This window comes from Diadema antillarum, unplaced genomic scaffold, assembly GCF_040938485.1.
Source record: "Diadema antillarum isolate AM-2024a unplaced genomic scaffold, OU_Dant_1.0 seq00001553_RagTag, whole genome shotgun sequence".
Lineage (NCBI taxonomy): Eukaryota > Metazoa > Echinodermata > Echinoidea > Diadematoida > Diadematidae > Diadema > Diadema antillarum.
This window is the reverse complement of record NW_027272282.1, coordinates 907,477-934,120: the sequence shown is the minus strand read 5'-3', so window position 1 is coordinate 934,120 and position 26,644 is coordinate 907,477. Positions and strand designations below refer to the sequence as shown.

General features: G+C 38.3%; 2 protein-coding genes across 2 annotated transcripts in view; one reads left to right on the top strand and one right to left on the bottom strand.

The window, feature by feature from the left end:
• Window positions 1-8,259, top strand: part of LOC139710691 (uncharacterized) — a 28,373-nt gene extending 20,114 nt beyond the window's left edge. Inside the window, exons 9-15 of the mRNA XM_071622611.1 lie at window positions 1,443-1,536; window positions 2,385-2,614; window positions 3,655-3,781; window positions 4,300-4,433; window positions 6,054-6,224; window positions 6,786-6,908; window positions 7,628-8,259. Of these exons, the coding sequence (XP_071478712.1) occupies window positions 1,443-1,536; window positions 2,385-2,614; window positions 3,655-3,781; window positions 4,300-4,433; window positions 6,054-6,224; window positions 6,786-6,908; window positions 7,628-7,870 (1,122 nt within the window). The 3' untranslated portion in view covers window positions 7,871-8,259. The remainder of the gene's footprint in view (window positions 1-1,442; window positions 1,537-2,384; window positions 2,615-3,654; window positions 3,782-4,299; window positions 4,434-6,053; window positions 6,225-6,785; window positions 6,909-7,627) is intronic.
• An 11,244-nt stretch (window positions 8,260-19,503) lies between these two features.
• Window positions 19,504-26,644, bottom strand: part of LOC139710690 (ras-related protein Rab-34-like) — a 41,920-nt gene continuing 34,779 nt past the window's right edge. The window contains exons 5-8 of the mRNA XM_071622610.1: window positions 25,623-25,753; window positions 24,161-24,254; window positions 22,243-22,380; window positions 19,504-21,209 (exon numbers count right to left, since the gene is read on the bottom strand). Coding sequence (XP_071478711.1) covers window positions 21,142-21,209; window positions 22,243-22,380; window positions 24,161-24,254; window positions 25,623-25,753 — 431 coding nt within the window. The 3' untranslated portion in view covers window positions 19,504-21,141. The remainder of the gene's footprint in view (window positions 21,210-22,242; window positions 22,381-24,160; window positions 24,255-25,622; window positions 25,754-26,644) is intronic.

Here is a 26,644-nt window from a genome sequence, read left to right as displayed (position 1 = left end):
AAAGAGAGAATTAGGAAAGGATTGAATGAGGAAAGGAGAGAATAGTGAAAGAAGAGTGAGGTAAGGAAAAGGTGAGGGAAGAAGAGGCAGAGAGGAGAGAATGGGGAAAGGAGAAAATGAGGAATCAAAAGATTGAGGAAAGTAGAGAACAGGGAAAGGAGAGAGCGAGGAAAGGATTGAATGAGGAAAGAAGCGAGTGAGGGAAGGAGAAAATGAGGAAAGGAGAAAACAAGGAAAAGAGGAGGAAATAGAATGAGGAAAGGAAAGGAGAGAATGAGAAAAGGATAGAGTAAGGGAGGGAGAGAACAAGGACAGAAGAGAACAGGAAAAGAAGAGAACATGACAGGAGAGAGGGAGGAAAGGAGAGGATGAGCGATAGCTGAATGATAAGAGAGTATGAAGAAAAAGGATGAGAAAGGACGCAGACAGGGAAAGAGGTGGGAGAGAAAGAGGGAGAGAAGAGTAGAAAGGGATGGAGAGATAAAGAGATAGAGGAGATGAGAATGGATAAGGGGTAGTTAAGGGAGGAAGAGAAACAGAGAAAGTGAAAATCTGATACAGTTCGACCTCGATTATCCGGCCTCCTTTTATCCTGAAATCTCTAATATCCGGACGCGTTCACACATTGAAGGACTTTTTTTTTTATCCAAAAATTGAGAAAAAACAGTGAATTTAAACTCAATTAGAATTTCTACAAAACTCGCACGATTTACCTTCAATATTCCCGACAGAACTAACATAAATTCACACCACATTATCATCATAAAAGTAAGCAGTCATCACCACTGTTGCGGGGTACGCTACCTGCCTAGCTGCCAGTGCACTGGGACAGCAGCTTGGACGGCAGCGATATATATACATTAACATTGTGTCTCCCATATCCGGCCAATTCGCTCATCCGGATGGGCACCGGTCCCGACATGGCCGGATAATCGAAGTCGAACTGTATATTGCTTTGATTTGAAGATTTTTAAAAGTGAAGACAGGTAAATCAATAGAATTCTTTAATATGACACAAAAGCACATACAAGCAAGGGTTTAAATGCCCAAGTTATCAAATGGTAATTGTGTAGTCACTGCCATACCCATCCCAGCTCATGGAACTAGATGTCTTAGAGAGATCATTGAGTACCTTATTGTTAAAGACAGAACTGTAAGAATGATAAAGAAATGATCCCTTTGTACTACTAACCAAAGTTTTATATGCAAGAGATGCTTCCTGTTCTGTGAAAAATATTCTCATAGAATGGTGAGAGTTTTCAATTTTTTTTTCTTTTTTTGATGCTGTATTCCCTTTCCTTTAACCTCTAAAGATTATCTTTGTGTTCAAAAAGTATTTTACAAGATTACGGTATATCATATTGTTCTTGCTGTATGTGATTGGATTCTTATCTGACAAAATGCCGTGACCATTTGTTTTTATTCCTATGCAATTGCGGCAGGGAGCCATTGCTTTGGTCCTGTGGTACGGAGGGAAGCTGGTCTTCATGAACAAGTCTGACCCATCCAAGGGCATCTCCGTGGGACAACTGACCTGTAAGAATCTACACCATCATGATTCCCACTAATTAGGGTGCTGAACTGACCAGTCAAAATTGCACCTTTCATATAAAGTGAACAGAAATAACCAGGGAACCATCCACTGTTATTATTGCAGGGCTAAAACATAAAATCACCGTCTTACTGTAGCTTATCAGAGGAAGAGGTTTTATGTCAATAGTTTTGTGTAATCAGTGATAACTGATCAGTGATGAAGATGATATGCTCCAGCATTTATTACCTCTGCCAAGGGAGGAGGTTATGTTTTCATGGGCATTTGCTTGTAGGTTTTGTTTGTTTGTTTGTCTGTGTGCAAAATAACTCAAAAAGTTGTGAACAGATTTGGATGAAACCTATAGGAATGGTTGAGAATGACACAAGAAACAGATGATTAAATTTTGGAAGTGATCAGGGAATTTTTATGGATTTTATGAATGATTTTCGATATTTTGGCAGGTAGAGTCAGTGAACTTAGGAGTTCAAGCTACATATGTTTTAGGTTTTCATGCGCGCCCTAAAGTACGTGCTCTAGTTTCTGCTAGGGCGAGGTGCACCGCGCAGCTGGAAGTTGATGACGCAGCAAAAAGCTTCTATATTTGGAAATCAGGCGACTTTCAATATGCATCCGTATGAGTGGAAATCACAGATCTCTATAAAAAAAGCAAGATCAGTGGTGGAAATGAGCTGCTTGACGGAGGTCTGCGCTCTCAGAGTGCTTTTCTAGTTGAGGAAAGTGATGATGATTTAAAGTGATTATGGTCATGATGAAGAGGATGATAAATTATGTAACAAAAGTTATTACATAACACATTTTCATGTTTACCCCTTCTCTTTATCCTCTGCAGCCTTCATGCTCTACACCCTGAACGTTGCCATGGCGTTTGCTTTCCTCTCCGCCCTCTACGGAGACTTCATGCAGGCCGTGGGCGCCTCCATCCGCATCTTCCAGCTCATGGACCGCCTGCCGGAGATCAGCAACGAGGGCGGCAACCAGCTGATGGACTTCTCAGGCGAACTCAGCATGGAGGGGGTCAGCTTCACGTACCCTTCACGTCCGGACAATGCCGTCCTCACGGTGAGCTGGGTTTGTCATGCAGGGTCTGATTTCTTGTCCATGTTGATCAGAGCTTGATTACCTGCCATTGTATTACTGACATCGGGGTTTTTTCTTGTCATTGATAATGAGTAACAGATCGATCATCATACCATTTGGCCGGTATCACTTTACAAAGTTGTGAATCATGTTGTTTTGTCCACAGCAAAACTTGTTAAAGCTATTTACAGACTGCCAATGGTAATGATTTCCTCATTGGCAGTCTGACTTTATTGCATCTGATTGACAAATTGCCCTTCATTGACAAAAAGTGAGCACTGAATATTCAGTGTTTTTGTATTAGCCATGATAAAAAATCTTTGGCATACATACTTGGATGGCACACTCGGGTATGCCCATTATTTTATATTATGGTTTCTACTAAAACACTGAAAAACATTGCTTATTGACACAATTGTACATCAATGACAGGCAATTTGTCAATCAGTTGCAATAAAAACAACTTGACATGAGAATTCAGTAATTTGAAGATATTTGACTTGTCAGCAATGGTTCTTATTAGGGAAGAATTTGGACAGCACCAACACATCGTAATCAACTTTTGAGCCAATGCAACATACACTGGGCTGTCTGTCCAATTTACTCACCGCATTATGCATACTTTCTTTCGCATAACATAACATACTTTCAGTAGTACAATTATTGTCGTCAATTCCCACTCCAACTGTTCCCTCATTGATGTGTTACAGGAATATATATGATTTGTGAGCATATTATGAATGATTTATGAGTGTAGATATGAACAATTTGAGAAATTTGAAATTTAATCTGCTGAAATACAAAGATTAACAAAAGAAATTACATTGTATAAATGATAATGTTGATATCTTTAAAAATATTTCGTGCTATGTAATAAGTGCAGTGTCATGGAAAAGATATTATTTTTCTCTGTTTAATGGCTGCTGTACTTTCAGAAATCTGGAAATGGCATTTATCTGATTTTGCATTCAAACTCCTCTCATGATTTATTTCAATGCATCTGAATCTGGTTTGTTTCACAGGATGTGACTTTTGCGGTGCAGCCGGGTCAGATGGTAGCCCTGGTGGGTCCGTCAGGGGGTGGAAAATCCACCATCGTCAATCTCTTGGAGAGATTCTATGTGCCAAACTCTGGAGAAGTCAAACTAAGTACGTTTCCTGATATTTATGCATATACAATGTATGTTATGTCACTAATCAGTTTTCACAAAGGTCCACAAAGGTTTCGTCAATTATGAAATAAATGTTTTACATTGTATTTGTACATTTCATCCCTTTCTTACTTCTACAAATAATAGGTAAATAGGAAAGATGAAGGTAAATTTGGTTACTTCTTTTTTGTCAAAATCATGAGAAGTTATTACTTCAGTAGCTAGATATTTTGACTGTAAGGTCATATTGTAATGCAATGACATTTAAAGGTACACACCAACCATTGAGACATGCAAATGATAATCTGGTTACCTTTGAGACCCTTTTGTTTTGTCTACATTTTGGGTGGCTGTTATTCCTTCAGCTGCTAAGACATATTTTGTCTATAAGGGTAATTTTGTGATGTAATAGCATTTAAAGTTACACACCACTCATTGAGATGTAAAAATGAAGATGGCTACCTTCAAGGCCCTTTGCTCTCTCTCTATTCTCCTCCTCCTCCTCCTCTCTCTCAGGTGGTGTAGATCTTGCCAGTCTGGATCCCAAGTGGTTCCGACAGAAGATCTCCATCGTCAGCCAGGAACCAGTCCTCTTCGCCTGCTCCATCAAGGACAACATCTCGTACGGGAGGGATGCCACCGATGAAGAGGTGAGAGGGAGAAAGGGAGTATTCAACCCGTTGAGGACGGGCTGATTGTGCTACAACACGCATTTCCCATAGACCCCTGCCCGAGTATCTTCTTCTTCTTCTTCTGATTAAGTCTGCCTCCTTCAATAGACTGAAGATTCTTGCAGACTGGTGCTATTTACATTATAATACAATTTATTTACAGATATTTACAAGCACATAGAAAATATGACGAAAATAACTAGCCACTGTGATCAACCGTTAGACGGTTTCGAAATGATCCCACAGATGGCGCTGAAACAATTTCTGACGACAGGGACTTCCAGTTCCTTACAGTTCTTGGGAAGAACGAATGGCGATGCGATTCAGTTCTCGAATATGGTACCTGATAGGAGTGTGGTTGCGAGGCTCTCGTCAACTGAGTAGCCTGTTTGATAATATAGTCCTGTGCTGAAAAAGGTGTAAGATTATTGTGCATTTTGTACATCATAATTAGCCTGTCGTTTTCTCTGCGCTGTTCCAGCGCAGAGAGTATACTCGGGACTCGTCCTCAACAGGTTAAGCACTCTCCTAAAATTTACCGTACTGTACTATACCTGCACAAGAGGAGCACTCGAATGCTTTCAAAATGTACTGTATTGTACCATACTGAGCAAAAAGTGGACCACTTCCCAAAGTGCTACAAACACATAGGCCCTACCATACCATACCATGCCATGCCAAAGGATGCTCAAACTCAGAGTGGTCCAGAACAGCTGTTGATATGAAAAGAATGCACATTACAGACACTATTTCATGATACAAAGAGTTGATTCTGTCTGTAAGGGACACCTATATGTAGCGTAGGTGCGCGAGGTGAATGTATTGTGTTCTTTGCTACAAAACATGTGAACCCTCAAAAAATAGCTCCTGAGGTACGCTATCTCCATACAGTGTTCAAGCGCTCCCAATCTGGCACGGTTTGGATAATGGTACAGTATGGTTTGGTTTGGGTTAGATCAGTTAGCTTTTTGAGTGTTTGAATGCGGCCAATGAGAGAGAGGAAGCTCTACTCCCTAACTCTGTGATCAAAGTCCAAGACAAAGGTCAAAGGTCTCCTGTACCATGGTATAAGATGCAATTTTCAGCCATAACACTTGCTATCACTATCTAATGCTGGTATTTGGTAAGGAGGATTCATCATTCGTCCTCTATATGTCACGCGTGATCTGGGTTTGTCCTCGATAATGGGGGCGGCCGGATTTACCTCACTTTTGCAGCAACCGCTCTCACACCTTCTCCCTGCCTTGCCCGATTTAGGGCATCCTCCTTCCTCAAGCAAGCCTTCCCAAGCTCCTCCTCCTCCTTCACCTGTCTCCTCTAACATCTTCTTTGGTCGTCCTCAACCAAAGAAAAAAAAAAAAGATTAAGAATAAGGGGTCTAGATGCAGTGGAAATTGGCCAGCCTTGACTTCCAGTAGGAAAAATCAGTGAGTGTTGTGTGGTGTTTTTGGATAGAAACAAAATGGGACATATTTTTCTTCACTTGCTTATTGCTTATCAAGCAACAGTATTGTCAGATTCAGTGTATTTTATTTCTTGAATACTGGTATGGAATGAATCAGTGTTGTAATGAATATGTTTCGCCCCGTTTCCCCCCAGATCTACGAGGCGGCCAAGATGGCAAACGCTCACGAGTTCATCACGTCCTTCGAGGAGGGCTATGACACCCTGGTGGGAGAGAGAGGGGTGAGGCTCTCTGGGGGCCAGAAGCAGAGGGTAGCCATCGCAAGAGCCCTCCTCATGGACCCAACCGTCCTTCTTCTGGATGAGGTAAGAGGGGAAAGATGATGAGGGGGGAGGGGCATGTTCACTCTTCATCTTAATCTCACATAAATCACACTTTCTGCACTTCATAAAATGAGCATGTAGAAGCTCCCTTGATCTCAAATAGAATCACATGGTTGATATACATATAAGTTTATATAAGGGACAGAATGAGCATGTTCACACCACGTCAGATCATGCCTTGTACTGTATTACACAATATTTTCACGGCATTAAATTTTCACGAATTGGAGCCGACGGCCTTTTCCGCGACATGAAATTTTCGTGAGTTGCCTCTAACGTTCAATGCATATAGTGTAGACAAGAACTTTCGCGTGCATTTTAATTTCGTGAATCTTGGCTCTTGGGAAATTCACAAAACTAAAATGCACGCCAACATTCTTCGTTTTAGAGCAAGAGACATGAAAGTAATATTGCATAGGAATGAACATTCCATTTCCATGATGAAATTGCTCAGGGTATCAGCGAGTTGTATTGGAAATACATGAAATATAAAAATAAATAAATGATAGTTCGGTTCCTGTCATGTTGCCTTCTATCCCACAGGCGACCAGTGCCTTGGATGCAGAGAGTGAACACCTGGTGCAGGAGGCTATAGACAGGGCCATGGTGGGACGGACAGTGCTGGTCATTGCACACAGGTTGTCTACTGTCAAACACGCATCACAGGTAGGCATGGCAGCGAGACTTATCTGTCTTTTGGTAGAAGCAAGTTGTGGTCATTAGACAAGACATTCATTGGTTTAAACAAAAAAATTATATTTGTATTTTTGTTGGTTACCTCAATTGTAAAAACACATGGGCAGAGTGTTTTTGAATGCCCTTGGCCAAGTCATCTCTGTATATCTCTCGTTTCTTTCTATATTTCCCTGTTTCTGTATATCTGCCCATCTCTCCATCTATCTACAGTGTACTTACCCATTTATCTATCTGTCCATTCATCTATCTCTATAACCCTGTCTATCTGATTACATATATTTCCATTCACCTTTTCATCAAGTATGTTAAAAAAATATATCTATCTGTATACCCATCTAAAATAACTTCCTTACTTGTCTTTCCGTATATGTCTCTATTCCATAGAGACAATTTCTCTTCCTTTCTATTTAGTTTTCTGTTTATTAGTCCCCATCTATGACTGTATTTGCATTGTATTTGCACTGTATTTTACATTGTGCATGTATCCCCAACCGTTTTTCCCCAGATGTCATAATTACTTGTAGTAAAGTTGATGAATCATGAAATGTAGATTAAAATCATTCAGTGAATAGTGAAGGCAATAAAAAAATGAGAAAAAAGAATGAGAGAATTATTGTGACATGATAAATATGTTGAAGTTTACCTGATCTTGTATTTCTATTTTGGGTTTACTCCTTTTTTTCCCATAGGTGATTGTGATCAACAAGGGCAAGATAGCTGAGAGGGGGACACACGAGGAGCTACTGAACAAGGGAGGGGTCTACAAGAAGCTGGTCCTGCGGCAGCTGAGCGCCGGAGGGGGCACCGCCGGGTCCGCCACCGGTCCCCAGAACCTAGGCACCATCAACGGGGAGATGGACGACATCGAGGAAAACGGGGAGGATGACGATCTTGACATCAACGACGACGACGATGTGGCCTTAATTCAGTGATTTCAGTGAGAATGATGACGGGTATATGAGCATCGATGATGATGATGATGATGATGATGATGATGATGATTATACCAATGATGATGATAGTGGAGATGATGATGTGAGTGATTACATGATCTCGAGATAGTGATAATGATGATGATGAAGAAAATGAATGTTAATACTCTTTGTGATGATGATGATGATGATGATGATGATGATGATGAAGTGGAGTGAAAGAACTATATGATCATGGTTGTACTAATAATCAACATCAATCTGATGATCAGTGTGATGACGATGCAATTAAATGTGTAAATGAGCTTTCGTCTTTGCAGACCAGTATGAGAAAAATGAATGAAAATTGTGTAGTAGCTATAAAGCTGCCTGTAGTTATGCAATTTTGATGGAAAAGAAGTGAAATTAATGCTATTAGGGTATTTGACATAGTTTTGATGTATATATTTGCCATATTGTACTGTGGTTGATATGTATTTCTTCCTTCAGAAGCCTGTGTATGCTTTTTTTTTTGTGGGTAATTCACTTTGGGAAATGGCACTTGATGTCTGCGTTGGTAAAAAAGTGGAAATATAATTTGATGTCTTGTCACGTATGAATCTCCCATTGATTGAACAGAGATTGTGGCAGATGCAGGTCCATGAAGTTGTCATGAATGGTCTTGCAGGGTGAAATCCAGGGTAAAATGATGGGTGACTTGAACTTGAACCGACCCTGGTAAACTCCCGAGTGCCCCTTGGAATTCCTAGGTGATGCTGCAGTGTGAACGATATCATGGGTAAACTCCCAGGTGACAAGCGAAGTTAAAGGACAAGTCCACCTTCATAGACATGTGGGTTGAGTGAATCGGACAATCCGTTGAAAAGTTACAAATATTTGAAGTGTCTGCTCCGTCACTGCTGGATGAGAAGACTATTACAGCTGATGATGTCACATGCGTACAACAGTATATAAAGGAAAATATAAAGAGAATTTCACAAAATGTTACTTATTGAAAAAAGTGCACATTTCCTTGACTTGTCACTGACGTATGTTAAGGGTAATATTATTCCCCCTGCCTTCTGAAAGAGGGAAGTCAAGCATTCTCATATTATGCGAGAAAAGTGAAAATATGTTGAATTTTCTTTATATTTTCTTAATATCGTTGTACGCATGTGACATCATCAGCTGTAGTAGTCTTCTCATCCAGCAGTGACTGAGCAGAAACTTCAAAAATTCATAACTTTTCAACGGATTGTCCGATTTTCCTCAAACTCTCACTGATGTGTTCTACTAATATTGCTGCATTCACTCAATCCACATGTCTATGAAGGTGAACTTGTCCTTTAAGTATACCAACAACGTCTTGCGAGCTGTTTCACGCATGAGCCATAAGGTGTGCTTGCACTCCACTGCAGAAGAGCAGATGAGATAAATCCATTTGCTAGTTTGACAGAAATTCCTTGTTGATGTTCCATGTGTGATTCCCCATTGAAACTCCCAGGTGATCCCCTTGTGGCTGGTGTGAAAGGGGTATTAGATACACCTTCACATTCTAACCAGAGAATATAATACTCTCCCTCATTCGGTTATTATTTTTGCCCATTGAGTTGCGCGTAGCACAGTGGTATTCTCCTGATCGCTTTTTGTAATCTTCCCGATTTTGATGTAAATGTTGGCAGTCTTGTATTAAACCACCCCCTCCGCACGTATGTGCTCTAACAATCTGTTGTGTGTCACGATGAATAGGTCATCTAAATTTCTAGCATTCGTTGTGCTGAAAAAAACAAAATTCCAAAAAGAAAATGCAAGTTTAGAGAGAGTTTGGTATATTTGCAATGGCCTTGAATAAACCTTATTTGCCTCTTACAAAAAAAGAAAACACACACACACACAAATCTCTCATGTCTGTATTTGTATTGTAGTTGTAAAAATTGTGGTAAATATGTAATTACAGGAGTATCTGATGAGAAACAAACCAATATAAGAAATAATGACATGTTCAGAGATTATTTAGAAGTCGATACATTCCTTTTGTGATTCGGCAATCAGCTACACTCTTGTCAAAGTGGTGTATGAAGTGTCTAGTAGGCTGCATTCCTGCAAGAAATTTTACAGTAAATGCACACTGAGATTACATCGGCATAAGCCACAATATTTTTTAAAAGCTAGAATAGGTAAATAATGGTCAGTTTTGTCATATGTGTGAGAGGTTAAAGTGATGTTCTCCAAAGGAAAAAAAAATGAAAATGCATGAAAATTATGCTTTCTTGTGTATGAAATGTGTTCATTTTGTACAATGGTAGTAAATTAGTATATACTTCCTACGTTTACTGTAATTGTTATATTGTTTAAGCGTGTACTCGTATTCACTGAATGTTACGAGAACCTTGTCCTGTACATTCAAATTCTCCTTGCTCCTTGCTGTTTTACTCTGTAACTGTGTAGATCACATGTATCTTTTTAAATGTACAAATTAATATTTGTCTGTTTTGGAAATAAATATTGTAATTATAGCTCATTGCTCATGTAGCTTCTGTGTTCAATGGAAAGGAAACAGCCTTGTTGTTTTTTAAAGATCTGTAATATTTGGGAGAAGCTAATGTTGAAAGAAGGGGGACTGGAATTCATGAAATTCTGGATTGCACTGTCACCATGATGTGGCAGTTACTACCAGTAAATGATAATCACCAGTTATATATCTTTGACATTGATAACACATCAGCGTGGATCATTCAAAAAAGTCCCTAAACACTTCATTTGATCTTCACATGAATTATGTTTGCCATGGTTGTAGGTCTGTCAATTTTTTTTTTTTTAGTAATAATTCATTCATTTTAAAGATCATGATAAAAAAGTGGGCATTAATATGGGGGGGGGGGAAGATTTGGCAGAGGTTGATCAAAATTTATTGAGTGCCAATTTGCCTTATGCACTCTTACGTGTATTTGCAGAGAGAAAAAGATATATAGATAGATAGATAGTTAGATAGATAGAGAGAGAGAGAGAGAGAGAGAGAATGAGAGATGTTAATAGTAATAGAGAGGGAGATGAAATATATCTTTGCTCTGATATTAGCAGTTTCAGGTTTTGGACAGATTTTCAGAAACTTTATGAAATCTTAGCAGTGTTATTATTCTTGCATCACACAGAGTTAGAAATTATGTGTTTTTTTTTTTTTTTCTGGGTCATGATTTGATTTGTTGAGTGGTGATATGAAATCCTCAGAGTCTTTAGTAATTCTTGATGTGACAGGGTGCTGTGGTGATTCTATGCATTATACAAATTATGTCCAAAGTTTAAAGACTGCTGCCGCTAACTGCCCACATCTCTTGCTGTTAAGACACGGACCATAGCTTGCCAGTGCACATATTCTAGCTGCCGGGGGAGTACACGGATATTTACTAATATGCACATAATGTGCAGTGATGTTTGATGCACATTGCACGTAACTCAGCAAAGATTGTGATCATTTCTTGATCCAAACAGACCAGGGCGTGAGTGAAAACATTTCTGCAATGTTTGGTATGTGTCAATTTGCAGAGCAAAGGAGTTGGTCATTGCACTATGTAATTTTTCTTTCATTTGCTGTGAAATGTGCTGCCACCCTACTATAGTTCGCGCTATACTAGATTCCTGAATGCATCATTATTTTAATTCATTATAGGTGCAAGGAGTTCAATATAATGATAACTTTAAATTACAATCTTATTTATTCACTACCATAGGTATATGATTGCAAACTGTTATAAATGAAGTTGCATATTGTTTCAAATGGATTTATCACTATCAGGTGTCAATTGGACATAATTTTCTGTCTATGTTTAGTGTGTTTGCTCATCCTTGCATGGTACATGGTAGATTGTTCTTGTGAAACTGAGTTCCTGATCTGCATAGATATGTCTATGCTGGTAAATGAAATTGTAAAGTCATTCAAATAGACGTTCCTATCACTGTCAGGTGTCAATTGTACCAATTGTTTCTGTCCATGTTTAAATGCGTTTGTTTATGCCTTGCATGGAACGTTGAAGGCTGTTCTTCTGGAGCCCAGTTCCTGTTCTGCAAGTCTCAAGTAAATCAACTCATCATGTCTTGGGCTAATTATGCAAGAGATATTAAACTTTTTGTCATCATCAAATTGGCAACTTTGAATCTTACTGTGTATCCAGCATTGATGAAAGACTACTAGTAGATGGAACTGTCAAAATCACTGATCTCTGTGAGAAAGTGCCTGGATATCTCAGTGGCCCACTCAGTGCGTCACTACCAATGAAACCACATGGAGTCTGCTTAAAAGATAGAGCCCCAAACCATAGAAATTTGGTTTCTGGGACTAGAAAGGTCAAACTGCCATGGTTGGGGAGAAAATAAGTGGAAAAATAAACCTGCAAACCCTGCCTGTTTTTAATTCTGTGCAAATGAAACCAAAGTAATTTATCCGCTGGCTGCGTAAAAACATATTGCAATGAAAGTAGTTAGCTTAGTGAATGTTGCCCAGAAAATTGAATGTTTACTTGTGCCATGTAGGAAATGTAGAATGCATTTGTGTACATTGTGTGCCATGTTCATTCATGCATTTTTGTGTTAAAAATCAGATATTTGTGTAGATGATTAAGCAAGAATTGATACATAATACTCGGGTGAATAATGTTTTTGTCGCATTTTGATGGGTAAAATTGTATCACATACTTTTTGTTTATCTTGATATTGGGTCAGAAATGGTAGAATCCGCAGGGTTTGGTGAAGGGATCTACTGTATAAGCTGGTAGTTTTGCGTACCAATATTTCCACGAATGAAGAGGTTATGGACATTTTCAGGGGACGTTGTTTTCATGCATTCACATCAAGGCTATTGTAAGTGCACTATTACCCTAGCACATGGCGACATTTTTGCATGTTGTAAAATCTGCGATACAACAGTGATTCGCAAAATTTGCAGAAAATAACATCTCATACTGTATACCAGCTAGGACAATGTTCAGGGAGATAATGTTGCCGTGTGTTATCTTATGCCCCCTTGCTTTGTATGAAATGTGTTTGATTTGTGCATAATACTGGTATCATTTACTTGAAGAAATGGATGTCACAAGAATATATTGAATGTGTTGAGTTGAAAGATCAGTGGTGTGGTGTAATTGTAAGCATTGTCATTGATAATTTATGGCCAATGGGTAGTAGCTCTATGCTGTTGCATTTTATGGATTAAATCATATGTATATTTATCGATATAAAAGATGTTCAAATTTTAATAGATAAAGAAAGAATAAATTACAACTTTTTTTCCACTCTCTGTTTGGAATTTGCTCATTCTTTGTGATCTTGCTCTAAATGATATACTGTAAATGCCGAATATTTTGCGAGGTTTTGATTTTTGCGAATTTTGCGAGTCAGGTGCTATTCGCAAACTTAAAGATACGCGAAAATAATGACTCTGATCCCAATATGAATGTGATGAACACGTATACATTTCTCCGTTCAGTACAGTACTCCACGACCACGAATTTAACTACTCGCGAAATTGTCGGAAAGTCCCGATTCACGAAAATTTAGACTCGCTAAATATATGGCGTATACAGTAATACAATTGTATTGCACAAATAAGGGCTGTTGCTTGTTTGTGTGTGTGTGTGTGTGTGTGTGTGTGTGTGTGTGACCATTGGACAGCGATGTATTAGCCAACTTGAAGATGACAACTCAAATGTGCAACATGGATGACTGGATAGAAATAAGTCATCAGTTCAATAAATCACATATTTTTGAACATAATAAAGTGAAAGCAGTATAATTACACAGTCTTTTGTATTGTGAAAGTTAATATTTACGAGGTGAAGATGTCATTGTCACCTTAACTTGCATACTTGTCTAATTATGCACAACACGCCCATCACCACATCATGATGTAATACAATTGCTTAGAATTCCATAACTCTCCAACTTGTGTCCAATTACAGTGCACTCCCGTTCTAACGAACACGGTTATAACGAAATTTCGTTATAACGAAGTAAATCTTCTGGTCCCAAAATTATCACCATTAAAGTCTATGGTAAAAAATTCGCTTATAACGAACACGTTTATAGCGAAATTTCCGTTATAACGAAGTCTTTTCCGAGCGCCACAGACAAAGAAAAATACAAGAAATGTGCTCCGTTATAACGAAATGCGAATTGCTTTCGAAAATACATAGCGGAACAAGCATTTATAGCGTCTCTGCATGGGTGAATGCTTCACACCACTGTGTGTTCGCTCTTTGTGTCACGCACAGTTTCTGAGGGGAACTTGCATTTATTATTGTGATACAGTTATCCCATCACATTTCACATAGCTTTCCAGTGTATGATGAGTATTCAGCAAACAGATACGTGGTTTCCTTGTTTTTGTTATATATTGTATTTGTTCGGTTATAACGAAATTTCGTTATAACGAAAGAAAACTGCCGGTCCCGAGCATTTCGTTATAACGGGAGTGCACTGTACACTGAAACTTCTACCACTCTGATTTCTGTCGATCTTGACAGAACTGAGGAGAATGCATCAGTTTCAACAATAATCAACTTCTGATTGTAACAGAGGAATAACCCACACAAGACTATGAATGTGAATTGGGACTTTTTGTATTCATTGACTCAGCCGATTATTCAACATAAATGTGTCGTCGACGTATGCAGAGTTGAATGTACATGTAGGTTCCTGTGGACACATTGTAACAAATTCCCATTTTGAGAAGTGATGTGCCGGCTGTAGCATGGTTGAAACCAGACTAAGGGTGGCAATGACATCTTCACCTCGTAAATATTAACTTCCATGATGCAAAAGAATGAAATGAATAATTCCTATCAAACGATTGCAGTGTTGCAGTAAGTTATAGTGACTTGTAAGGGACAGTGGATTGTAGTGGCTAAATTACTTACCAAAACAAATTTCCCCCTTTTTCTATTTGAACAGTCCAATGTTTATCCTAAAGTTGTAGGGTAACGTTATCATTTATTGATACATTTTATTTGCAAATGTGGTCGTAACAGACATCAATTGTTTCATGAAAATGTGATACTTCAATGAAATTTCATATTTTCCTCATTTCATGTGTGACTATACTAAAACTTTGTCTGTATTTTGTGTGTGTGTGTGTGTGTGCTTGTGTGTGTTTTCGAACTTTATTTGAACAACAAATCTAATGTGAGAAAAGTGAAACAAATCACACATCAACTCACTGCAACCAAGTACGACCACAACACTAATGATGATTGGATATACAATTTTCATCTCGACACATCATTATATTCTTTATTCACAGTTTTCCAGATATGATAACAAATCCTGTAATTGTGTGCAATTTTTACATTTTTTTTTTTTTTTCAGCTGTGTAACTTAACACACCATGTGTTAGACCCGCTCACCCCGAAGAGACCAAAAACTACTTTACGCAAGAACCGAAGCTGTGTGCCCAGCAAAACCTGGCTTTACACATCTCTGTCACACCAATAAACAGGAAGCCATCTGGGCCAACATCTGTGTATCTTCTCTGATTCATCAGAATACTAAATACGCCATATATCTCGCAGGTTTTCTATTTTTGAGGAATTTCGCGAGTCGCGTGCCCTTTGCAAGTTTCATGGAACGACACACAAATATATTAGCTCTCATCCCAACATGAATGCGACGTGCACGCATACATTTCGGCGTTCATTACGGTACTCCACGATTGTGAATTTATCCACTTGCAAATTTTTTGTCGGAAAGTCCCGATGTGCTAAAAAGAATCAGACTTGCTAGATATATGGCGTATACAGTATGCTGCTAATATTGGACATTCACTCTTGACTACCGATCTCTATGGGTTACTAACAAGATTCCACTATCACCCGTGGGCCGTATACTTACAACTGATCACATGACAGCTATCACATGATACTTCAACTGATCATATGACAGCCATCACATGATACTTACAACTGATCACATGACAGCTATCACATGATACTTCAACTGATCACGTGACAGCCATCACATGATACTTACAACTGATCACATGACAGCCATCACATGATACTTACAACTGATCACATGATGCCATGTAGGTACTGCTCTAACTAATCAATCACCCACATCTCTCTTATGCTGTACCCAGTCCCATATAAACAGAAAACAGAAGTTAAAAATTCAGTACTGTATTTTCCCAGATAGTAGATAAGAACTTTAAGTAAGGGAGTACTACAAGATGAAGAAAAAACAATCTTACAAGGTATGAATCCTTCATGAGCAATCACAAGGGAAAAAAAACCAAAACAAACCTTAATCAACTATAGAAATCAAAGCATTGTTTTCACACGCACTTCAAAGTAATAAGTACTTAATTTGTATAATTATTTCATGCAGAACTGTCCTTTCCAATTGATGACCAATAAATAGCATTTATATAGATTATCTATAAATAGTCACATCAAATACTGGATTAAAGAACAAATGAGAAATCTATGATCTATGCATGGCAACATATTGTGGCCTAGCTAAGGTGTGTTCTGTTTATTCTTATTACGAGAAGAAACAAGCCTTTAAACATCAATGAAATTCTTCACTCAAAATTTACATTAGTAAAAGCTGAAGCAGGTAAAGTGAACATAGGTAGGAAAGGAAGACATGCAGGTGCATTCATTCATGGCAACACATTACAGGCTGGCAGATGAGCAATACGTTTCTCAGGAATAGACATGTCGTTAAATATCTGTAGCAACAACTTTCCTTATTTAACACATGGTGCTACATCACAGGCTTGTCACCCTGTCAAGAGATGCTGAAGTTGCCGACTTCAAATCCAAACAGTAAAAGAATTAAAAGCCGTTCTTTCTCCAAACATCTTAGTTATTGCCACACAAATCCTCACAATGTCATGCAAATAAAGAAAAAAAAAATGCTTGCAGTTGATCTACTTGTATTTACTATTCAAAATAAATTTTCTTACGTTCTGCCATCACAGAAGCAATTATTAGGTTAAGTAATAAAGCATCATGATTTCGGAATGCATAGATGAATTAGCACAGCACAAATTGAAAGGGAAATGCAAGATGCGCAATTTACAAATATGGGAAGAAACGATCAGCATAGACTGATACACAAGCAATTTTTCACACATATATTCTCTGTCAGAAAAAACAAAACAAAAACAAAAACAGCACAGTCATACATTCTCACAAACCATCTAAATGATCAGAACTTGTAAAAACTGACTCTTTTTCTGTCTTGTCAAGTTACCACTACATTTGTTTAAAACCAACTGAATGCATGATTTTCTTTCAGTGTTCATAACTAGTCTCCACTACAATTTCCCTGTTTGTCGAGTCATTGCTGAAATGTCAACTACAGAAAATTTCTGAACTTGATTCTGTTTACAAAAGCATTAAAGGCATAATTTACCATTTGCGGATGAAACAAAAACCCCTCATTAGTGCTTTAAAATATTTCTAAAATGTGAGTTAGGGATAGAAACAACCACTGTAAAGATTTGAATCCGTATAATCAATGTTAAGTACTGCTAAATACACAAAATGTGAACAATAGTTATAATAAGAATGCTTCCAGATTAAACCGTCTACAGTTACATGTATGGTTTATTGAGAAAAATACTCAAATCTCCTTATATTTTAGGCTTTATTGCAAAAATCTTATATGGTAGGATGTTTTGTGACACAACAGACATACACATATGCATCAAATGTGATATCTTAAACATTTTTAAAATCACTGCTCCCAAAGGTAAACTGGACCTTTAAGCTAAAAATAATATGTTCTTCATGCAAGGAAGATCACAGACAACAATGTCCACGGTTATTTTTCAACACCATTAACCCGTTCAGGACGGGCTGATTTTGCTACAACATGCATTTCCAATAGACCCCTGCCCAAGTATACTCGGGGACTCGTCCTCAACGGGTTAAGACAAACGTGTCATTAAGAATGAAAGCAAGAGATTATTATGCGGAGGAGTGAAGATATGGGGCATATTAAAGTCTTCTTCAATTTGTCTCCCTCTATACAAATGAAATTTGTAAGATCGCAACTGCTGATCTACATTTTAACAAACATGTCGGAAAAAGGGAACCAGTGGGAATCTAACCTGTCATCTACTGCTTTCCAGGCAGTGACACTACCACCAGGCTATCCCTGGATGCCGGCAGTGACATGATGAACTCGGAACAAATACCAAAGTTCTGAAATTCCGGCACTGTTATGCAAAAAATGCAGATGAGCAGTTGTGATCTTACAAATTTCGTTTTTGTACTGAGGGCAGACAAAATGAGAGAAAAAAAACAACTTATACCTCATGTCATCAAGAAGTTGGGAATTTCATTTTCCTGTAATGTACAGGAGTACATTACTCATGTACTCTAAATATCCTCATTTTATAAGTTTCAGCGACATTCATTTACAAAAGAAAAAAAAGATGTGACTGTCCAATTAATGGCAAATAAGTTTGACTGACACTAAGCAAATCAAAGATGAATAGATAAATAATTAAATAACTGATTAAAAAAATATATGTGATAATAAGAAATAAATTATTAGTGGAAAAGTGAGCAAAGAAAATGGGATTCCATCGGGATTCGATAATAAGAAATACATACACTTGTATCTATCTACTATAGCATGAGACAACTGCTATCAAGTACAAATGACCGTATAAGTCATTGTTGCTACTTTATACGAAATATCAGAACTTTTCAATACCAAGCATGTCATGAAATGGAGAAGTATTAATCACACTTTATGAGTGGAAACAAAATGCTAAACAAAACCAGGAGTGAGATAAAACAAACAGACAAAATTGAATAAATACTGCAAACATGAGAAGGACACAAACACAACTCAAAATGCGGAAACTCAATTTTTTTTTTCACCTCACATCACCAGCTTATTCGTACCATGGTCTGCTTTCATAGGCTATTACAAATTTTATGCCGGAAGGGGTAAAATAAACTATACGTCAATCTACCGAGAAAAAGTAAATAACCCAGAAAGAGAATAAATATCAGATAGGCTTTCAGAATCTATTTCCCTTACTCATAAAGGCACTTTCATATCTCGATACTGGAGAAAACAAACAATAAATCTAAAACAAATTTAAAGTGCAAGACCTATTGCACAAACAAAACTCAAAGTTATTTTTAAGTGGTGGATGTTTTGATTCCATGGAAACAGAAAGCAAGAGAGATAATTTGATTCTGCAAAGGGAGGCAATTTTGCACTTTCAAATGATCTCATAAGTTACAAATAGCATTTTCACGGACTACCTACAAATACAGCGTAGCAAAAACTATGACATAAATCAAGGTGAAATAAAAAAAAAACCATAAAAACCATGTACATGTAAGGTGAATGATTACATCTAGTTTAAAATGCAAATATGACATGAGGACAATAGTAGCAGAGATTGCTACAAGATACAGAGAAAGAAAAAAAACAACAACCACCCAACAATCTTCATTATAAAAGTAAGATGTGAAAATTTAAACAATGTTGTGAAATTTTTGGTGTCAATATTTTGAGTAAAGTTAGCTCCAAATAGTTGGTAATTTTAATGTCTCATAATCTTGACTGCATGGACTACCAAAAATTATAGCATAAGGTTGAAAATCTGTAAATGTTGAATATCACTACCTATATGTTGTTTTCCTGTTTGTTTGTGGTTGCACAAATGAAACACCTAACTTCATATCTCCCTTTCTGCATCTCTCTTTTCATGAATGATAAAACTTGGGTCCCTTTGCAAAATATGAAAAACTACAGACTACACTTTATGATAAAAACTAATCAATCAGCATTGAATGATATAAAGCAGATTGCTACAAGTGTAGGTTCACTCAGTGTATAAAGATTTGTTTTTCAGAAAGACACTCATTTTTCAGTTACAAAGATTACAAAATTCTTTCTTTGTATGTCAGTGAACTTAATTGAAATAAATCAAAGAAAATAGAAACGTAAACTGCTTATTGCGTAGCTTGAATTTGCAAATGTCTGAAGTGCAACTTCAGTAGTACTCTAGTCTATTATAAAACTAAAGCAGTGTTCTGAGACACTTTTATACCGACATCTTCCCAACCAAAGCATTATATTCATTCAGGCTAATGAGACAGATAAACCCCTAAAATCCCCTAAAATTCAAACAAGGAAAGGTGAGATGACAACCCTAGGACAGAGACTTACACTTGATTTAGATTGCATTATGTAATACACAGTCATCCCAAATGCCCGATTTAAACAGAAGAGGAAAAAAATACTAATAGGATAAAGAGAATTGAAGAAAAAAATATACAGGTACCCCACTGCTAACAAACATGCAACTCTAGTGGACAACATTAACAACTATTTTAATAATATAACTGTACTATATCTTTAGTATATGTACTGTACATCACGTTTTAGTACTGCCACGCAGTTTCTATACCCTTACACAAACTGGTCCTAGATGACAAATGACATAAGATTCAGTCTAACGTCATCTTATGAACACGTTGCTGCTGTTACAAGCACCTGATGCTGTAGTGAGGTTGACTATTGTCACACTCGGGGTAGAGTTGATGAGTCCTTTTTCAAACAGTTCGGAGCATCGCCATCACAGTCCACTTAAATAGCACTTACACTTGTCACATTTCCACCTCCCAAGTAATAGAGACATTTTTATCACGATAAAAATGAGCATGCTGCACTCCTGCGGCCCTCTTGGGACTGGGCGGGACTGGGACCTTGCGATGGACGTCCCTGACAATGTATTCCACAAGTCGGCAATGGTAATGACAACAGTTGCAAGCTCTGACGAGAAGCGTAAGTTTGTCGAGCGATCGCAGAATCACAATCATCCATTCCAGCAGCATGGGATTGCAGAGGCCATGTCGAGCCAAACCGCTTGGGCATCTCGCGGCATATGGGAAAGCATCGCTTCCGGTCCTTGTCGCAGCATCACAGTCCAAAGGGTGGTAATCGAGATTCCAGATGATGGGAAACTTCCTCACTGTAGCGCAAATTTGTGCAAATGGTTTTGGCAACAACGAAAAAGAAAACATTTGTGAAAATTGATCCCTCTCTTCCCTGCTTTGAAGGAAACGGCAAATCCAGAAGGAAGAGAAGATGGAGAAGATTAAGTTGCCATGGTGATTTGAGAGGTTGACCCCCAGAGTTTGTAGACCCGCTCTGTTGCCGTGGGTTACGGAGGGTCGGGGTTTCCTCCTCTCCAAAGCACCGACGGTAGCTGAGAGGAACTTGACCAGCAAGCGGTGGGCGAGGGCTCTCACCTCCAGGGCCATTCAGTTGCAGCAGGCTGCCTTTTTGCTCTTGCTCGACGACCGGCCGTCCACGTCATCTGGCTTCAACTCTAAATTGGCAACACACAAAATGACAGATGGAGAGAAGTGGGGTTTTCTTTGTGTTTTGTTCATCTCGGGTTTTATTGCATAAGACTTTGCAGGAAAATGTGAACAAAGTCCAATCAAGATTCCTCTCCTTTGACATTTCAGAACTGAGTAAGAGAGGATGAAAGATAATTGCTGTGAATATGAATCCACTGTTGATGTCTTTCTTTTACAAGGAACAAGTGGCTTTTGCTTGCCATGATAAACCATGGGCAAATTGTCAACACCAAACTTTTAATTTGGCGAATGGAGAGGAAATTTTAATTTGGCGAATGGAGATATGGAACGTGTCTCCAACAGTTGAATTCAATCCATAGCAGTGTTGCCAAGAAACTAACCATGTCATACTCATCATTGCATTGGTAAATTAAATCCTGAAACCATACAATGTTACATTTTGACTCCTCATTCAAGGGATAATTGGACTTCGTGGGTTCTGTGTGCAAATAGGCAGAGCCACGAGGGGCATACTATTCTTGCTGATTAGCACAGGTTTGATGAAACTGTCAAACTGACAAGGCAACTCGGTCCCTTTAATTCTCAGAGTATCTCGATGGCTGCTATACTGTACTGTTGCATTGCTGCACCTGAGTGGGTTTGTGTGACACTATAGTTTTCAAATTTCATCCTACATTTTTTCATTTTCATTTTCATTTTTAATCTAATCTTATTTCATTTGATGTTACCTATTACTATCTTTTTTTCTCTCTCTCTCTCTCAATTAAACAGCTTGGTAAATTGGGGCCAACTGACTTTCTATCCACACATATCACTTGGTGTAACAACAGAGACTTTGACTGACATTTTCATATCGGGAACGTAAAAGGGATATTTTGAGGGAAACTCAATTTTCAACAAAACCAGCAACAGTGCGCTCGAGTTTAGATGCCAAAGGAAAACTGAAAATATTCATAGACTGCATTTTCCTTGTTGCACATTCCATATTCCATGAAAGAAAAAATACACGAGAAGCCATAGGAAACACAAAAAACTCACTTATCCTGTTGTTGCTGCTGTCTTCAATGGCAATCTGTCTGCTGGCTGACTTTGCGTCCATGTCGTCCAGAACTTTGAGCACCGACGAGTTGAAGGTTATTGCTGCCAGCCGATTAAAGAACTCCTCCACATTCAATCCTACAGTATGGTGGGAGAGGACAGACATTCATAAACATTTCAGACCCTCGCTGTACCTCAGATTTGCTGATCAGAGAGTGTGCTGCAGAACTTACTGTCACAGCTAATCAAAAGAAGGTTACAGTGTTAAGAGTTACCTCAAATAAGTTTAGGCTCTCTTTAGAAATCCTATCAAAATGTGTGTCAAAGCTCTAGTTACCTTCAAGTAATGGACATAATATACGATCATGGAGATGATGACGATGATGGTAATGATGATGAATGATGACTATGATGATGGTGGTGGTAATGGTGATGATGATGATGATGATGGTGATGATGATGGTAATGATGATGGTGGTGGTGGTGGTAATGAATATAATGATGATGATGATGAGAGTGATGAAGGTGATGACGATGATGATGATGGTGGTGATGATGGTGATGATGATATTGATGATGATGATGATAGTGAAGTGATGAAGATGGTGAAGATTGTGATTGTAGTGGTAGTAGAGAATACAACAATGATTATGACTGTAATTTTGATTATGGTGGTGCTAAAATGATGGTGATGACAACATCGACTGTAAAGGTGATAGCATTGATGATGATAAAGGAAACTAGAAATGTCGCTACAGCGACTGTTTATACCCCCGCCAAACAACATTTCATAAGCTTTGGTCAAAACAACATTTCATAAGCTTTGGTCAAAAAACTGAGGAAGTAGTTAAATCCGCAAGATCTTTCCTTGATCTTCTGCCATTAATATGCCGTTACCATGGCAACGTACTTTCGGGTACTGTCGAAAAATGCGTCTTGCACATCTACAACCAAAGGCACACATCTGTACCAAGTTTCATGGAAATTGGGCACAAACTGAGGAAGTAGTTTGCAACACAAAATTTTCCATCATTTTGGCTCATAATATGTGAGCTGTTACCATGGCAACATACTTTTTGTCACTGTCAAGAAATGTGTCATGCTGACCTATATCCTAAGACAAACATTCAATATGAATTCCATGAGAATTGGAAGAACACTGATGAAGCAGTTTTGCCATGAAGCATTTTGCCCTATATTTTACCAATAACATGCCGTTACCATGGCAACGCACTTTTTGCCACTGCGGAAATATGTGTCTTGCACATTAACATATTCAGATGAACATCTGTACCTAATTTCATAAAAATTGATCAAAAACTGTGGGAGGAGTTCGCGACGCAAGATTTGTACCCATTTTTGCCCATAATATGCCGTTACCATGGCAACGTACTTTTGGGTACTGTCAAAAAAAAAAGTCTTGCACATCTACAACCCAAGGCACACATCTGTGCCAAGTTTTATGGGAATCGGTTGAAAACTGAGGAAGTAGTTCGCGACGCAAGATTTGCAACGGACCGACCGCCCGACCGACCGCCCGACCGTCCGCTGATTCCTATATACCCCCTTCAAACTTCGTTTGGCGGGGGTATAAAAAAATGATTATAGTGATGATGAAAACAGGAAAATACAAGACAATGCTGATGGTTGGGGAGAAGATGACAGGGCAGATGATTATAAGATGAACATTTTAATACCAGTGATGAGAATATCGGTAGCGGTGTACAGTAATTCATGATGGTGATGAGGAGTACGACAATGATTATGACGATGAAGACTTTAGGTACAAGTTAATCAACTGTCTCTGTGACAGGGACTTTGGACAGAATGTACAACGCAAATAGCTTTTTCAGTGCCAGTCAGCATTCAAAGCACACAAGGGGTTAAAGAGCTGCCTCGCCCACTTTGCACTGCTCACCTGAGAGAGATGACACCGACCAGTATTCTGCCTTGATCTCCTCGGCAACCTGCATCGCTGCCGTCTCCACTTGCTCTATTTCCTTCGGTGTCTCCTGCCGGTGGAATTCATGGGGGAGTTTCTTTCAATACCACAAAAATGGGTAAATCCATAATCTGTTTTTGTACACCAGTTTAGGTTGTGCAAAGGATTGGTGGTAGGAGTAAAACTAAGCTGCGCCATGATACATTTGTTAACATCCATTCTCTCAAATCATTGCATTTTGTGGAAATGACACTGCAATGTTTCTTCATGCTGATGTATCTGTTTGCAGTTATGAAACATAACTAGGCAGTAATGAATTATGCTTCAAGTAATACCCTTTCTATGAAGAATCTTGAAAGTATGTGCAATTGTTGAAATGTGCATTTTATGTCCCTTTAACCCGTTGAAAGGGAGCTAATGAATCTTTCTATAACACACATTTCCCACAGACACCTGCCTGAGTACACTCAAGACTAGTCTTTAGTGGGTTAACTTAAAAGAAATAGTGTGTATCATGACAGAATACCGAACTTCAGTCTGAGTTTATTACCTCCCTATGCAAAGTTTATCGCCACTAGTACAGTGACAAAACACACAGGTGCCCTTGATGCACTAAACTTTACAATGTACTTCATGATGAATAAACTTTTATCACAGACCATGACCATGGAGTTTCTCCTTCCCAAATGCTAATCTTCAAACTTGTCATCAAACTGAAACATCCATTGCATATCACGCAAACACTGAATCTCAAATGTAAAACATTTAAGTGCATAATGGTTTCCTGTTGTCTCCTCCTACCTAATCAACCACAAGTTAAGAGTGAAATGTTATTGGTTTTAACTGAATAATATTACCACTGGGGAGATACATGTCCTTGCATGCATACTGTAATGTACTTATCAGTGCAGGCATTAGTCAGAATCACCCACACAAGTTACCTTTTGGAACAGTCTAATGCATTTGGACTGTTTCCAAGATACCAAGTGTGGGTAATTACACTAATGCTCAGAGAACATGATCTATGTATTATTTGTTTCATGAAATGATGAACCAGATCCTTGTCAAAAAGAATTTCAAATGTTGATGCAGCAATTTTCCTGAGTGAAATAAAACGATGAAATCTCGCCCAGTCACTATCGCAACATGAAAAGTGCTAATGACGAGTCAATATACTTTTAATTACCAGTCATTAGCAAAATTATGTATTAGGCAAAATAAATATCTAGTCATGTGTATGCTCTCAACAAATCATTAGATTTAGATCTGCTTCATTATTCTATAATAGACATCATCAATGACTGAAACAGAGAGGCTTTTATATTCTTTTGACAGGACAAAAAGAAATAATCATTTATTTTTTTTTATTTTTTATTTTTTTTATGGAGCTTCCTGCAGAATCGGGAAGACTTGACAGACCAGAGTATTGAACACTCACGCAAAGATCTCTCTTGGTACCGACGAGGAAAATGTGCGGGTCGTGCTTGTTTTCCAGCAACGCCTCCTGGTGCCAGCGTTTGACGTGGTCTAACGTGTAGGCCTCCTTCATGTCAAATACTATCACCACAACTGCAGTCAAGATAGAGAGAAAAGAAATTCAATAAACAAGGCAAAGGACTGCTCAACATTCATAAAAGATGTGTCTTGCGCATTTACAAAGTATATCGGTCACAGGTGCCAAATTTCAAGGCAAATGCTCAAAAACTGAGGGAGTTAGCTCAATCCACAATATGTTTTGTTTGATTTTCTTTCATACTTTTGCCATGGCAATGCACTGTTTGACATTGATGAATGATATACATGGATCTTGCTCAACTACATACTACTGCAGTCTAAATTTGAAGTCAAATGCTCAATAATTATGAGAGTACGTAAGCCTACTCTACAATATTTTTATACAGAATGGCAAAAGAAAAATGCTGCTACCATGGCAACACATTGGCTAACCTTGACAGAAAATGTGTCTTGCACATCTAAATATTATTGTGGGCATAAAGGCAAAATTTTGCAACAGAGTGACAGAAAAAACCAAGCAACTGACCACACAGTGATTCCTATACTACACCCTCTTTACACGATTTGTGTGGTCGAGGATACAAAGATAGTAATCAGTCATCACTTTCGCTTTCTCTGGGCATCAAGTCCAAGCAGAAGTACCATCTGGTGCCATCCACTGGATAAAACATGGACAACTTCAAGGACGATAAGTTTCACCTATGTGGCACTACACAATGTTAATGAACTTTCTGAGTAAACGAGCCAATCATTTGAAGAGACATACACTGTACAGTACAGCTGTATTCTCGGTAGGGTTTGAATGCTCTTCATTTTACAGAGTGTCCATGTGGTGATGTCACAATCTTTTGTTATAGCTCAGTGCTGGTTTACAAACAATTGAAGGCATTGTTTACCATTTGCAGATGAAACAAAAACCCAGTGGTAGTGCTTCAAAAGAGTTCA